Raw genomic sequence first — 16528 nt, forward strand, 5'->3', positions numbered from 1 at the left:
AATATTTTGTTTCTATGATTTTATTCTAGATATATAACATACCTATGATATCTGTGGGTTTTTTTAATTTCTTTTTAGTTATATGTATTTTCTTTGTAGTTTATATAGAAACAAAGTTTCTATAGATAAAAACGAGTATTTTTTAGTTTATTTTTCTTTGATATTTTGTTTTGTTATATTCATTGTATTGTTTAAATTATTTTATTAATTTAAATTAAATTAAAAAATATGCAAATCATAGATCCTTTCAATAGTAATTTTTATAAATTCATAAAGATTGACGACCTACATAATTATAATAAAATTATAATATAATATAATATAATTATAATAAAAATTGTGGGGTGAGTGAGTATCTTCCATATGTGAACAGACAACACTGTGAAATGTCACTCAGCATGCTTGTTGTTTGGTTTTTAGGAGCATTAGCAACTAAGGCCATATTGCTCCAAGGATATGTGGTGTTCGTTCCCTGACCTTTCTGCATCCTCCGTATTTGGTGGTCACGGGCTCGAACCCCGGTCTAATCAAGAAGCGTGTGCTACGCACTGCTGCTCCTGCCCACCTGGTTACGGAGGCGCCCACTCAGCATGCTGTGTTTCATGTAACCTATCTGAACAGTTGTCTTAAGCTGCATGGTAGGGATAAGTGTTCAGTTGAGATAAGCCGATTTGTGTATGAGGGCAGGTGCCACAGAGAAAGTAATTAGTTGAGTTTCTGCACTGGAGAGAAGTGTATTGTGTATTGTTCATTATCGACTATTTATTAATCTATAATTTTTAATCTAATTTTTAAAGTTTTTTTATAATTTTTAATATAAATTTTTAAATAATATATGCTTTTTTAAAATTTATTAGCCATGAAAAGACAGTCCAATTTATTAATTTTTTTTGGTAAAGACAAAAAAAAAGAAATCTGCTACTACGGATTCAGCCAGTGTAAAGGAGGAAATCGATGTTCGTAGTGAATTTATTACGTCAAATAATTCTACGAATACAAGCATTGATAACAAAGATTTTATAAATTATCAATATGCTAGTTATGAAGCGGAACAGCAACTACCCGATTGTTGGAATGAGAAGCAAGCAATTTTTTTTTTTAAAACTCACTACAAATGGCTATACATCTAAAATGGAAAATTAGGTTGTTCTGTTTGTGCTAAATATAAAAACTTAGGTGTTGAACAAGAAAAACATTTTATGGTTCAAAAGAATGGATGGAAATTAAGGTAGAGCTGAATGGAAAGAATAAAAATAGTAGACAGGCATCTTTACACAAAAAATTATCCATTCACGATGAGTCAATGGCACATAAAAAATTCTTAAAAACAAACGAAGAATCACAAAGGCATGTACTTCCAAATGTCATTGACAAACTGAATGATAAAGAAATTCAAACAACTGCCAAAATTTTTAATTCAGTATACAGTCTCGTAAAAAGAAATTGCCCAATGTCTGACTTACCAACTGAATTGGAATTACAGAGTAAAAATGGTGTTAGTATCGGAGTTTCATTGCATTCCAGATTTTCGGGCATTGGCATTGCCAAACACATTTCAAAAGAAATAAAAAAGGAAATCTTTACTAAAATAATAGAAAAGAATGCCAAAATCTGCATAATAATCGATGAGTCAACAACATTATCCAAACAAAGTGTTGTAATTCTTTACCTACTTGTTGAACTTGTTGAGCCACGTATGATTTTTATAGATCTTATTGAATTAGAACAGACAACGCTGAATGCATACATGCTGGTGCCTCCGTAGCCAGGTGGGTAGGAGCAGCAGTGTGCAGCATACACTTCTTGATTAGACCAGGGTTCGAGCCCGTGACCAAATATGGAGTATGCGGAAAGGTTAGGGAATGACCACCGGATATCCCCGGAGCAATATGGCCTTAGTTGCTAATGCTCCTAATAACAAAACAAACAAACGCATACATGCTAGCATAATTACAGTTCTAAACAGCTATGGTTTTCCCAAAAAATATTTAAAAGAAAATCTTATTGGATTTTGTTCTGATGGTGCTAGTGTAATGCTGGGGAAAAAGTCCGGTGTTCAACCAGACTTTTACAACAATTTCAAAACATCATTATTTGGCATTGCCTGGCTCATCATTTGAAATTAGCATTAGATGATTCTATAAAAAATATAAAAGAAGTGAATCATTTTGAAAAATTTCTAGATAAACTATATGCATTATATCACCAATCTTCCAACAACCAGCATGATTTGAGGATGATTGCTAAAGAACTTGATGTGTAAATTATAAAAATTGGTGTGTTTGGGCCACAATGGGTAGCTTGTAGCAAATGGCAGTTGCAGTTTGGAGTAATTATCCCACTTTGTGCAAACATTTTGAATCAGATACGGGGTTAAACTGACTTTTAAATCTCGAATTTCTTAAGGATTTAGCACTAATGATTGACATCCTGCAGGAGCTTACAAAGTCACAGCATCACAATAGTAAAAGCAGATAAATTAATTATTTGAACTATCAGTGCTATTGATAATTTGAAAAATTCTGAAGGAAATTATGAAGCTAAAATTGAGAACATCTTATAATGGGGGATTTTAATTTCCCAGATATTGACTGGAATTTGGGGCTGGTCACTCACACACTAGCAGGGCTTTTGTAGATTTATTGGATGATTGTTTTCTACATCAGCATGTTCACGAGGCAACTAGAGGGAGTAATACTCTTGATTTGATTATCAGTAGTGATTCTTCATGCATTAAGAATCTGCAGGTAAATGAACCACTAGGTGGCAGTGATCACAGTGTGCTGAAGTGGGATTTACTCAAAGAGGTAACTACCATTAGGGGTAAAGGGAAGGGTTATTGCTTTCGTAAAGGCGACTACGATGGACTGAGACAGTATTTAAATTATATACAGTGGGACCAACTGATGATGTTACCAACAGCAAATTCAAAATGGGAAGCATTCAAAGAACTTATCTTGGAAGCTACTAGGCTTTACATACCAACTAAGAAATATTGTTCAAGGTTTAGACCTAAATGGATGTCAGATGAACTAATGAGGCATATGGCAGAGAAGAAAAATGCATGGGGATACATACAAATTAATGGGTGACACAGAAGCCTATGATAGATACAAGTTGATCTGTAACCAAGTTACAAAGGAGGTTAGGCAGGTGGAGGCAGATTACGGGAGATCCTTGGCAAGGGATGCAAAGAAAAACAGCAAAGAGTTCTTTACTTATGTAAACTCTAGAAGGAAGGGGATGAATCAGATTGGTCCACTTGATATCGATAGGTCAACTGTTGATGATCCTGCTCAGGTAGCTAACAAACTGAATGAATATTTTGCATCGACATTCACACATGAGGAGTTATTCAGCGAGGGGAATGCCAGAGGTGTATTCAACTCTGGCAGTAAGCTAGAGAATCTTGTAATAACTGACAGTAAAGTGGAGGAGAAATTGTTGAAGATAAATACAAGAAAGGCACCTGGGGTGGATGGGATCTATCCAGTTATATTAAAGGAAGCAGCAAAGGAAGTAAGCAAACCCTTAGCCATAATTATGAGAGCTTCCTCGGACTCAGGGGAAGTACCCATGGACTGGAGATGTGCAAATGTAACCCCAATTCACAAAGGAGGATCAAAGGGCAACACAAATAATTATAGACCTGTTAATTTAACTTCTGTTCCTGGAAAATTAATGGAGGCACTGGTTAAAGAAGCACTGCAGAATCATCTAGACAAGATTTCAGTCATAGCTCAGACACAGCATGGTTTTGTTAAGGGGAAGTCTTGCCTAACCAATTTGATTGGATACTATGATGCAGTCACAAAAGAACTGGATGCAGGGAATAACTTTGATATTATATACTTGGATCTTAGAAAGGCTTTTGATACTGTTGCACATGGAAGACTGCTGCATAAATTGGAGCAGTGTGGCATTGGAGGCAAATTATTGCTGTGGATAAAGGGGTGGTTGAGGGGGAGAAGACAGAGAGTGGTAATCAATGGACACTGCTCATCGTGGACTAATGTTATTAGTGGAGTCCCTCAGGGTTCAGTATTGGGTCCATTTTTGTTTTCTGTATTTATAAATGATATTGATGATGGTATATCAAGCTTAATGTCCAAGTTTTCCGACGATACGAAGGTTGGCAGGGTTGTCAAGGACATTACTGACACTATGCTACTTCAACAGGATCTGGAAAGGTGTAGCAGATGGGCTTCGAGGTGGCAAATGAAGTTTAACATTGACAAATGTAAAGTACTACATATGGGAAACAGCAACCCCAGAGCAACGTATCAACTCTGTGGTACTACACTGACAGTGGTAGAGAATGAAGGGACCTGGGGGTGGTTGTGCAGGCAGATATGAAGTTTTCTGAACAGTGCAGACGAGCTGCAAGAGTAGCTCATGGTGTATTGTCGATGATATATAGGAATTTTTCTAGCAGGGATAAGGAGGTGATTATTCCCTTCTATAAGGCAATGGTCAGACCACACCTAGAGTACTGTATACAGGTCTGGAGGCCTCATTTCAAGAAGGATGTAGAGATGCTGGAACGAGTACAGATAAGAGCAACAAGATTAGTGAATGGAACAAAGGGGTGCTCTTACGAAGAAAGGCTTAAGTTTTGCAAATTACAGTGTCTGGAGACTAGGCACCAGCGAGGTGATCTGATAGAGGTGTATAAAGCTTTGAATGGTTTGAGCATGCTCAATGCTGATGGGATTCTTCCTTTTGCTCAGAATAATCACCTGAGAGGGCATAAATTCCAATTGAGAAAAGACAGACGTAGGATAGACGTGAGGAAATTTGCCTTTAGCGAGCGGGTGGTTGGTTGGTGGAATAAACTTCCATCCCTTTTCGTGGAAGTTGATAGCCTAAATAAGTTTAAGGCTCAGCTGGACAGGTATTTCGAATGAACAGAGGGGTGAAGTGGAAGTGGTTATTTTTTATTTATTTATTTTTTTTTTATTTTTATTTATTTATTTTTTTATTTTTATTTATTTATTTTTTTATTTATTTTTTTATTTTTATTTATTTATTTTATTTATTTATTTATTTATTTATTTTTTGGCTGATGCTGCATAAGCTTGCTTTCTTGCATCAAAGGCCCCGAGTGCCAAGCGTTTCTAGTGATCAGGCGATTTCTGTGCAATTATAAAGCGATTCCTAAAGTGAAAGAGTGTTAGGTATATCAAGAGTTTAAAGTTAATTCTCTTCTGTAAATATATATAGTTACTGAAAAGTATCAGTGCAAAGGTTCCTAAGAAAGGAAAGTCACCTTTCTTTTATTTATATTCTAGTCTTACTAACCACCAATCTACTTCCGCTTGGTCACTAGGTGGCACCGCTCCTGCCTCCCCGTGGCGGGGCCGGAAACCTGGGAGGAAAAGCTCTCACTCCCAGGGCTAAAAGGAGCAAACATGAATGACTCAAACATTACCACGAATCCCAAAGATCTGACTCCTTTGAGTCGGAAAAATGAGGACAATGTGACTATTGCAACCAAAAGGCAAAAAAAGGAAATAACATCACTTAATGCACCTACCTTTATTGTCTTTAATTCTACGACAGAACAGCCATTAGGAAAATTGTCGCCATTCGTCATCCAGAAATGTTTAGAAAGTGTGGCTGGAACACCAAAAAATGTTAAGCGACTAAAATCAGGCGACATTCTAGTCGAGACAGCAAATGCCAAACACGCAGAAAGACTGCTTCAAATGAAAACATTTGGTGGGATCCCAGTAAAGGTCTCTCCCCATTATACGCTAAATACATCGAAAGGAGTAATTTCTGAATGGGACCTTATCAGCGTCTCCGAAGAAGAAATTAAAGATGAACTTGAAAATCAAGGCGTTATAGCTGTGAGAAGGATTAAAATTACAAGAGATGGGACACTTATCCCAACCAGAACTATCATACTGACGTTCAACACTCCTAAACCACCTACATCTGTGAAGGCCGGATATCTAAATTGTAACATCAGACCATACATTCCAAATCCTCTCCGCTGCTTTAAATGCCAAAAGTATGGTCATTCACAAATGGCATGCCGTGGTGTAGCTATCTGTTCCAACTGCGGGTCCCAGGAGCACAGCAATCAGAACTGTTCATCCGAGAAACCGAAATGTCCAAACTGCAAGGGAGACCATTCTGCCTATTCCAAGAATTGTGAATATTGGAAAAGAGAAAAGCAGATTCAGCAGTATAAAGTGGAACATTCTGTCACATACCAAGAAGCTAAGAGAACTATACACCCGACTATCTTAAACAGACCTTCCTACGCGCAGGTCATAACGAATCATCGTACAATAGAAACTCAAACAGATTTTACAATCCCTCCAAAGAAATCTATCTCAGACTGGGCACGAGCACTACTCACAATTTCCCAGCCAAAATATCAAGAGAAACTCACCAACACACCACTTTCCGTGCCTCCCGATAAAAAACGCTCAGAATCGAAAGCCCCTCAAGGAAAACGTAATGTCATAAGTCAGAAGGCAACCGAACAAATGGAGACAGAAGCAACCAACCAAGCAGATGAATCAGTATTAGAGATTTTCGCGGAAGACGATATGGACACCGGAAAACCATATTTCCCAAAAAAGGAAAAACCAACGTGTGAAAGACTTAAAACAGCATCTAGGAAACAGACCGAAAACCTCTCCAAAACCAAATAATGAAAACCATAATCCAGTGGAATTGTAGAGGACTCCGCACTAACATAGGTAATATATATGATCTGATTACACAGTATGCACCATTATGTCTTTGCTTACAAGAAACCTACCTCAGACCTCAAGACTCTACCTTAATAAAGAACTATACAGCATATCGAAAGGACAGAGTAACAGGTGGCACAACCCATGGTGGTGTGGCAATACTAATAAATTCTCTCATTCCGTCCCAGATTGTCCCGCTAAACACAACCCTTGAAGCGATTGCAGTACGCATAGCCACTAGATCCCTCATAACAGTAATAACAATTTATGTTCCACCAAACCAAAATTTATTACAACAGGACTTAGAAGACATTGTAAGGCAGGTACCAACCCCCTTCTGTATACTAGGCGACCTCAATGGGCATAGCCCTGTGTGGGGTAACACAACCACAGATCGGAGAGGAAAACAAATTGAAAAATGGATAGACGAGAATGATTTAACTTTGTTGAACGATGGCACACATACTTATACACATCTTCCATCAGGAAATACTACAGCTATAGACCTGTCTATATGTTCTCCAATACTATTTCCAATACTTGATTGGTCAGTGCACAGTGATCCTCTCAGCAGTGATCACTATCCAATAATCATCACCATGGCATTAGGAACCACATGCAAGTCACGCAAAACTTCCAGATGGAAAATAAATGAAGCAGATTGGGAAACTTATAAATCATTAGCAAAACTAAATGTTGATACTATCAAGCAAAAACCGTTAGATGCAGCAGTACAATATATAACAAATAAAATAATTCAAGCTGCTGAACACTGTATCCCAAAAACATCGTCTCACTTTCCAACACAGCCAAAATCATGGTGGAATGCAGAATGTGCGCAGACTAAGAAAGAGCGAAACAAAACCTGGAATACTTTTCGCAGATATCCAACTTTAGAGAACCTCATTGTTCAAGAAGGCACGGGCAAGAGCCAGATATATTAGGCGGGCCAGTAGGAAAGAATCCTGGATAAAATTTGCATCTACATTAACAAGTTCTACACCATCTAAAACTGTCTGGAATAAAATTAACAAAATGAGTGACAGATACCCGATTACTCCAACTCCGATCCTAAACTGGAATGGACAAGTCACTGCAGAGCCATCAGAAATAGCCAATGCACTGGGCGAAACCTTCGCCAGAATATCAGCGACCACTTCATATACTCACAGTTTTCAAATATACAAGGCAAGAATGGAAAGACATAAACTGAATTTTTCCACAAGAAATAATGAAGAGTACAACCTACCCTTAACATTCTACGAATTGAAACACGCTCTATCCCAGACAAAGCAAAGTGCTGTAGGTCCAGACCAAATCCACTATATGATGTTAAAACAACTTGATGATCAATCCCAATTGGCATTACTAGAACTATATAACAGAATCCTTCTAGAAAACCAATTTCCAGACAGTTGGCGTCATGCAATAATTCTTGCTTTCCCAAAATCGGGGAAAGACCTCTCTGACCCACGCAACTACCGTCCAATTGCTCTAACCAGTTGCCTGGGAAAAGTTATGGAGAAAATTATCAATGCTCGTCTAACATGGTTTTTGAACAGAAATAACCTTCTCAATCCAGCACAGCATGGTTTCAGAAAAAATCGTTCAACACTCGATTTACTGGTCAAATTAGAAAACAGTGTGTGGAATGCCTTTATCCGAAAAGAGCACCACGTAATGATATGTTTTGACATAGAAAAGGCTTACGATACTGCGTGGCGTTATGGAATTATTCAAAACCTATACCACCTTGGATTACGTGGACATCTTCCAAAATATATTCAAAATTTCTTACTCCACAGGTCATTTCAAGTTAGATTGCAGAATACTCTTTCAAAAGTTTTCACCGAAGAAGAGGGTGTACCTCAGGGGTCTGTGCTTAGCACAACCCTCTTTGCTATCAAAATAAACTCCATAACTGAGCATATACCAAAACCTGTTGATACCGCTTTATACGTTGATGATTTCAGTATGTCCTATCACTCTCAGGATATGCGAACAATAGAATGGCAGTTACAGGGAGCAATAAATAAAATAAGTCAATGGGCACAAACAAATGGCTTCCGGTTTTCCACACAGAAAACTGCATGTATACACTTCTGTAGGAAACGAAACCTACACCCTGATCCTGAACTTAAACTAGATGGATATGTGATCCCAGTTGTACCAAACATAAGATTCTTAGGACTTCTCTTAGATAAAAAACTGACATTCCTTGAACATATTAAGCAACTAAGACATTCTTGCATCAAGAAGCTAAATCTACTCAAAGTTCTCTCCGCAACAACTTGGGGTGCAGATCGACATACACTACTCAAACTTTATCGAGCAATAGTGCGTTCCAAGCTGGACTATGGAGCACCAGTTTACGACTCCGCAAGACCAAGTGCACTGAAATTGTTAGATCCCATACACCACAGTGCACTCCGTATAGCAATTGGAGCTTTTCGCACTTCACCTGTACAAAGCCTATATGCAGAAACCCATGAACCTTCACTACAACTTAGACAACAGAACTTATTATTACACTATGCTGTAAAGATAAAATCCATCACCGATCATCCAAATAGAGAGGTTCTGTTTTCATCGTACTTTGAAAACGTATACCAAGCCCATCCACGAATAAACCGCCCTTCCAACATCCGTCTCAAAGATTTACTGTTATGCTGAGAGCTTAATTATGATAACATAGCTACCACGACTACACACATCATTCCACCATGGATTATAATTCAACCTGCGTGTGACCTGCATTTCCAGTCTTGGGGGAAAACAAATCTCCCGAGAACAAACTACCAGCAACTACATGCAGCATACAAAGAAAAATATGAACATTACACTTTCATATACACAGATGGCTCAAAAACAGAAACTTGTGTAGGAGCTGCGATTCATTCTGAAGACTGTACTCTCATCCAACAACTTCCAAAAGAATGCAGCATCTTTACAGCAGAATTACAAGCCATTTTGATGGCCGTAAACAAAATTAAACATGAACAGATAGCAGACAGCATAATTTTCACTGACTCGCTTAGCTCTGTCATTGCTTTACAGAATGCCAATACTAAAGCACACCCAGTTCTACAACAGGTACAATATTCAGTATCTAAGCTATTGCAAAATAATCACAAGATCAGTTTCTGTTGGATTCCAGGCCACCCAGGAATAACTGGGAATGAAAGAGCAGATAAAGCAGCAAGAGAAGCTGCTACCTCTTACTATGCCTTCCGCTCAATACCATATACCGATTATAAGTCATTAATCCACCAAAGCAGTTTAAAACAATGGCAACAACATTGGAAAGATCAAAGTAACAACAAACTTCGTGTAATTAAACAAACACTCCGACCATGGACTACCAGTTGCCGATCCAACAGACACAAAGAAGTGATCCTTGCTCGATTGCGAATTGGGCATACCCATATGACCCATTCTTACATACTCAGAGGTGAAGACCCTCCTCAGTGCGAAAACTGTCAAGTTCCACTCACTGTACATCACTTCATGGTGAACTGTCCAAGATTTACTTCAGAACGTATAAAAGCCTTTCAAATAACCACGAACGCACAAAACAACCTAACGCTCAAAACAATTTTAGATAACCGGCCAAATATTACCGACGTTTTCTTTTTCCTTAAGTTAATCGGATACTACCAAAACATATAAAAATAAATAGTGTAACATTTACAAAAAAGTTACGTAATTATAAAATAAAATCTTGGCTTCCCATCTGAACAACATAATAAAAAATGTCAAAATATGAAACTCTAACCTAGATTAGGCGCATTATAGCCTAAGCTGCTCTTGCGCCAATAGCTCTTAAACAACAACAACAACAACAACAACTTGCATCAAATGCCTCTACTAATGCTAACATGTTGAAGTCAAAAGAATTTGAAGGAATCGAAAGTAAGAACACTTAAAAAATTACTTACTTTGCGACAAGTTATTAAACTGCATTGTTTTATCCTTAATGGCTCGGTTATTAATGCAACAGATTAATTTTAAATTAAAAAAAGAAAACAATGATATTATTGACGATGAGGAATTGAAACTAATTTTAAACATATGCTACCCAGAAAAGTGGAATATGGAAGAACTTTCATCTCCGTGGCAAGAGGGTGAAAATCGTTTAAAAAATTTAAGTTTTATAATAAAATATGAAATAAAAATTAATGATTTTAGAGATTTTGTCAAAGACAGTTTATGTTTAAAATTGAGTGCAATTCCCTTTTCAATTAGAAAAACCAGATATATCCTTGAAACTGCGATTAGCAGTGCTGAAGCTGAGCGAGCTTTCAGTGTAATGAATAACATTGCTACAATATAAAGAACATCTTCAACAATTAAACATGTTGTAGATATGATGACCATGAATCTAAATGGAAAATCATTGCTTCAATTTGATCCGAATTGTTACGTCAAATCGTTTCTCCATAATCATCACTCAGCTATTGAGCAAAGCAAAAAATCGACAACAAATATTAATAGAGAAGTACATTCTATATGGCAGTTTTTAGAATACATTTTCTTGAATATTTGTGTAATAATTTTTTTCATGTAATCTGTGATTTTTTTTGTACCTTTTCTTGAATAGTTAGTTTTTTTATGTAATACAGTGTATTTGTTTTTATATACTCAAAAGTTTTGTGATAGTTTGTTATTTGTGTTATGGGAAATATTTTATGTTATTTTTTATTCACTGTATTAAAATTTTATCATGAAAAAAATGTATTTCCCTAGTTGTAAACAAAAGAAGAATAAAAAAAAAAAAAAAAAAAATTGTGTGCGTGTGCTGAGCACACGTAGTGGAAGTTAAGTGAAACTTCTTTAGAATCTTTTGAAATGTTTACTCTTCAGCATGTGGAATTATAAATTTTTTTCCCCATCATTTTTATGAAATACAGTAGAGAATGATGAAAGAAACAATTTAGTTTTTAAAAATTTTTAAAATCAGGCTGCTAGATGCTGAGATATAGCAATTTAAAATGTAAACGCGAGTTACACCATGGCCATATTGTAGGGGTACTGATTGCATCATACAACGCTGTGTAACTCATGCCTGGTACGAAGTGGTACCAGGCATGAGTTACGGTGGTGGGGGGATCATTTCGTGTCTCATTTTCGTGACAATTTTTGTAATCCATGGATGCAAGTTACTCCCATGTGAAAACTGCCTGGGGTGTGCCTAAAGAATTTTCACTTCAAAAGTCGACAGAACTACATGCAAACCCATTGTTAAAATATTCACAGCTCACCACTACATTGACCCCCCACTTCCCCCACCTCAATTTCAAAAATTTACAATTGGCCCACAGCACAGCAAATATAGCACACTGCTTCCACTCCCCAAAAATGTTGCTAATCTTTTATGTATCTACAATAGATTATTATTTCTAGATGTATTTGTAGTTCTACAAATACATCTAGACATAATGATCTTTGAATATTGAAAAGAATAATATTTTTATAAGAATTTCAACACATCACATTGAAAACAAATTAAATTAATAATTATCATTTTTTTATAGCCCCTTGATGCCTTAGTGACTAAAATGTACCATCTTTTTCGCATAATCCTTCGTCAGTCTGTAGATACTAAACACCTATTATTAAATTGGCTGGGACATTGTCTTGAAGCCAACAGTGGTAAGTACTTTTAATTAATTTCTTTTTACATCATTATTAGATTCCATTTCCATTATTTACATCATATTGCCAAAAGTATCCAGACACCCTTAGTATTTGGAAATATGCCGACCGGACTAGCCGGGTGGGTAAAGTGCCTGCCTGGCAACCCAAAGGTCGCGGGTTCGAATTCCGCCTCGGGCTTGGATCAAAGTACTGCAAAAACCTTGGGAGGTGCACTATGGCCACAGAAGCCGATGCGCCAACAACTACAAATAAAAAAAAATAAATAAATTTGGAAATATGAACCAAATCTGATGGTTCTATCCACATGTCAGAAATAGGTATAAAAATAATTGCATTCAAACTAGAAGTATACTGATCAGTGAAATACAGTAGCTGGTTTGAGGCATTAAGCTTAGCAACTTGGAAGAAGGGATTATCATAGGATGCTATAGCCATCACTTTATGGCTGCCATAGCCGAGAGGCGCCTCCGTAGCCAGGTGGGAAGGAGCAGCAGTGCGTAGCACACGCTTCTTGATTAGACCAGGGTTCGAGCCCGTCACCACCAAATACAGAGAATGCGGAAAGGTCAGGGAATGACCACCGCATATCCCGGAGCAATATGGCCTTAGTTGCTAATGCTCCTAAAAAAAAAAAAAAAACCAAAAAAAAAAAAAAAAAACCAAAAAACCATAGCCGAGTGGTCAGGCATGAGGGTGCATAAGTACACTTGAGTGACCAAGGTTCAAGCCCATGACTACTAAATATGGTGCTGTTTCTTGTATTCTCTCTATCTTGTGAACTCCTCTGACCATGTTGTTGTCATCCCAGAGTATAAACAGAAATTTTGTTTGTTCCATTGCAGAAAAACTGCAATACTTTAGATCAGTGGTCATTGATGTAATCACCAAATGGAAATATGATACTACTGCACCCAGGTTACATTCAAGCAGACTGCAGAAGTTAATGGAAAGAAATTATTCTGAAGAACGGTACATAGGTAATATCAGTCATCATTAAATACTGTCACCTGGAGTTCAGGAAGGCCACAGGAACTAATATTAGGAATTGAACTCCTGCGTCATAGTACTCTGGATGCTGCAGATTTTATAGAACAGCTGCAGTTTACAAACCAACATCACAGATGCATTGCACAGCAATGACTTATCTGGTGCACAACCTATTGTAATTTGTCCCTGGAACATTGGAATTCTGTAAATGTGAAATTTTTGCTGAACTAGCCAAATGGGAATGAAGCTTCACCTGTCATTTTTCATTCTATTTCAAAATTTTATCATCATTTTAGTATTAGTAGTGGCAAATGATGTAAGAAAGCAAATTTATATAACGTCTGCCAAAAAAAAAAAAAAAAAAACCTTCCTTTTTTTCAACTCCATAGTTTGTCTAGTTCTTCCTTGAATTATTTATTTAAGCAGTCAACCATCTGCTCCTCACCGATGGTATCTCTACCGTGACATGTGGTGGTGGGGCTAGTGTGCTCTAATGGTCCTGAGAGCTATGTCAGTGATAGCTAAGCTGCTGGTAGGGCTACCCAAGCCGGACAAAATGAAGGTGAAGAAACAGATAAAAAGAGATACCATGATCCTCCAGGTTAGGTGCAGGGCTGACAACCTTGCCCTGTTACGTATAACAATAAATGAAACCAGACAGCCCTTATGGAAACAGACCAGGCCTCGAAATAAGGACACAAATTTGGTATTGAGATTTGGAACTTGGAATGTGCATACCCTGTTGCAAGTCAGAACTATGAACAGCATAGTGGAGGAAGATGGATATTGTTGCTCTTCAGGAAGTTAGATGGAAAGGTAAAGGTAAATTCCATAATGTGATCTTTATTAATGTGTACACACCAACTGAAGATGCAAATGATGATGTTGCAGGTGGATTTTATGATGAACTCCAGTCTGTGTGTGAAAGAATTCAAAGACATGATGCTATTATAATGCTCGGCGACTTCAATGCTAAACTAGGCAGAGGAGGAGTTTTCATAGGTCTATTTGGGAGACATGGCCTCCATGAAAAAACAAACAATAATGGTCTTAGAGTAGCATAATTTGCTGCTGCCAACAACTTTAAGGTCATGAGTACCTGGTTTCCAAGCAGGAATATTCATAAAGGTACATGGATAATCCCTGATACAAATCAGGCTAACCAGATCGATCATGTACTGGTTTCTAAGAGGTAGGTTACTGCAATTGAAAATGTCTGTTCTTTTTTGTGGCACCAGCTCTGATTCTGATCATTTCTAGTGGGAGCCAGACTGAAGTATAAAATAGCTCTGGTAGCAAGTGGAAAGGCTGAGAAAACTAAGCAGTGGAATGCAGAGAAATTGAAAGATAGACTTGTTGAAATGAAGTACCAGGCAGAGTTGGCCTGAAGACTGCAGGAACAGGAAAAGAGTGACAAGATTGAAGACTTGTATAAAGGTAATGATTCTGGGTGCAACATGCATAACCTTGCGTGAGACCTCAAGACTGAGAAATGAGGAATGGTATGATGAGGAATGCCAAGAAGCAGTAGAATTGAAGAGACAAGCCAGGGTGAAATGTTTGCAGCAGAAATGCAGAGCAAATAGTGACAACTACAAAGAAAAATGGATCATTGCAACTGGGATGTGTAGAAAGAAAAAGAGAGAGACTTTGAGGAGGAAGGTTGATGAAATGGTGGAACATTACAACAAGAAGGAAAGTAGAAAGTTTCATAAGAAGATCAAGAAAATACACAGGAATTCCAATTGAAAGTTTCTGCATATAGAGATAGTGAAGGAAACTGTCTGACTGAGAGAAAGGAGGTTCTGAAATGGTGGAAAGAGTATTTTGAGAGCATCTTGACAGGAATAAGACTGAAACAAAACTATTGTACTATATGGTATCCCAGGGGCTCACACATTTGGTGAGTATGGGTTTGGCACACCCAGGGTCCTGAGCTGGATATCATCATTCTTCTCTTTCGCGGTGATTCCCTTCTACTTCTGACTCTCTCTCTCTCGCACCTCAGGCTTCCTTGCACCATATGGCTTAATAATAATAATAAATAACTGTACATTGAAGACCCTAGCTTTGAAGAAATTCAAAAAAGTTATTAAGTGCCTAAAGCACTGGGAGCTGACAGAATAACTTCAGAGTTCACATAATAACAGTGGAATGACACTATGGAGAAGAATACATAATCTGATACTATTAATATGATCTGAGTAAAAAATTCTGGATGAATGGACACTTGTAATCATACAGCTGATTCACAAGAAGAGTGATAAACTGCTTTGTTCTTACTATAGAGGTATTACGTTACTGAGTGGAAGTTATAAGGTTTTGTCTGGAGTTATTTATAATAAATTGGCAGCATATTCAGAGAAAATAATTGGAGAATATGTGTGGTTTCAGATCGCTTGACAACTGACAAGATTTTCATTTTAAGGTAGATACAGGCAAAAGTGTTCAAGTACAATATACACTTATATAACCTATGTACAATAGGCTGTCGTAATAATGGCATCCCAAATAACAGTGCTAATGAATATTCTGTTATTTGGGATGAGATTGGATATTTACATGCAGTGCTGAAAAAAGAAAACAGCAAGCCATGGCTGTATTTGTTTACATTTGCCATTTGTGTTCAAGTACAATATACACTTATATAACCTATGTACAATAGGCTGTCGTAATAATGGCATCCCAAATAACAGTGCTAATGAATATTCTGTTATTTGGGATGAGATTGGATATTTACATGCAGTGCTGAAAAAAGAAAACGGCAAGCCATGTGATATGCTGTATTTGTTTACATTTGCCATTTTGAAAGTGAATTCTGTATGATATCACAGATTATACTACAGTTTTACATTTATTTTAAATTAAAAACCCCTCACTATGGTTCCTAAAGTTAATAAACCTCATACAGAGAACAAGCTTAGTGACAAACTTGATATAATCCAAACTATTGCAATAGGGTCATCTGGAAAGTTAATTCATATACCCATGTGTATCGTGTCTGTAAATTACGTTGTTCTCTGGTCAATTTGCCTGTTTTACTGGACAACCCCCACCAGTTTCTCGGGGGGGGGGACCTTGCTATCTATGCTTGAGACCAACTAACTCAGCCATGCAATGAAAAAGCCCATAAAAGTTCCTTGTGTCATCGACGGAATTCAAACCCGGGCCTT

General features: G+C 37.3%; 1 protein-coding gene across 2 annotated transcripts in view; it reads left to right on the forward strand.

The window, feature by feature from the left end:
• The window catches only part of Ube4A (Ubiquitination factor E4A), a 523714-nt gene that overhangs the window by 228724 nt on the left and 278462 nt on the right, over positions 1-16528 (forward strand). For both annotated transcript variants that reach the window (XM_090376475.1, XM_090376476.1), the window contains exon 9: positions 12245-12362. In XM_090376475.1, coding sequence (XP_090232601.1) covers positions 12245-12362 — 118 coding nt within the window. The remainder of the gene's footprint in view (positions 1-12244; positions 12363-16528) is intronic.

The sequence above is a fragment of the Mastigoproctus giganteus genome, chromosome 6, assembly GCF_048544385.1.
Source record: "Mastigoproctus giganteus isolate SK-2022 chromosome 6, ASM4854438v1, whole genome shotgun sequence".
Lineage (NCBI taxonomy): Eukaryota > Metazoa > Arthropoda > Arachnida > Uropygi > Thelyphonidae > Mastigoproctus > Mastigoproctus giganteus.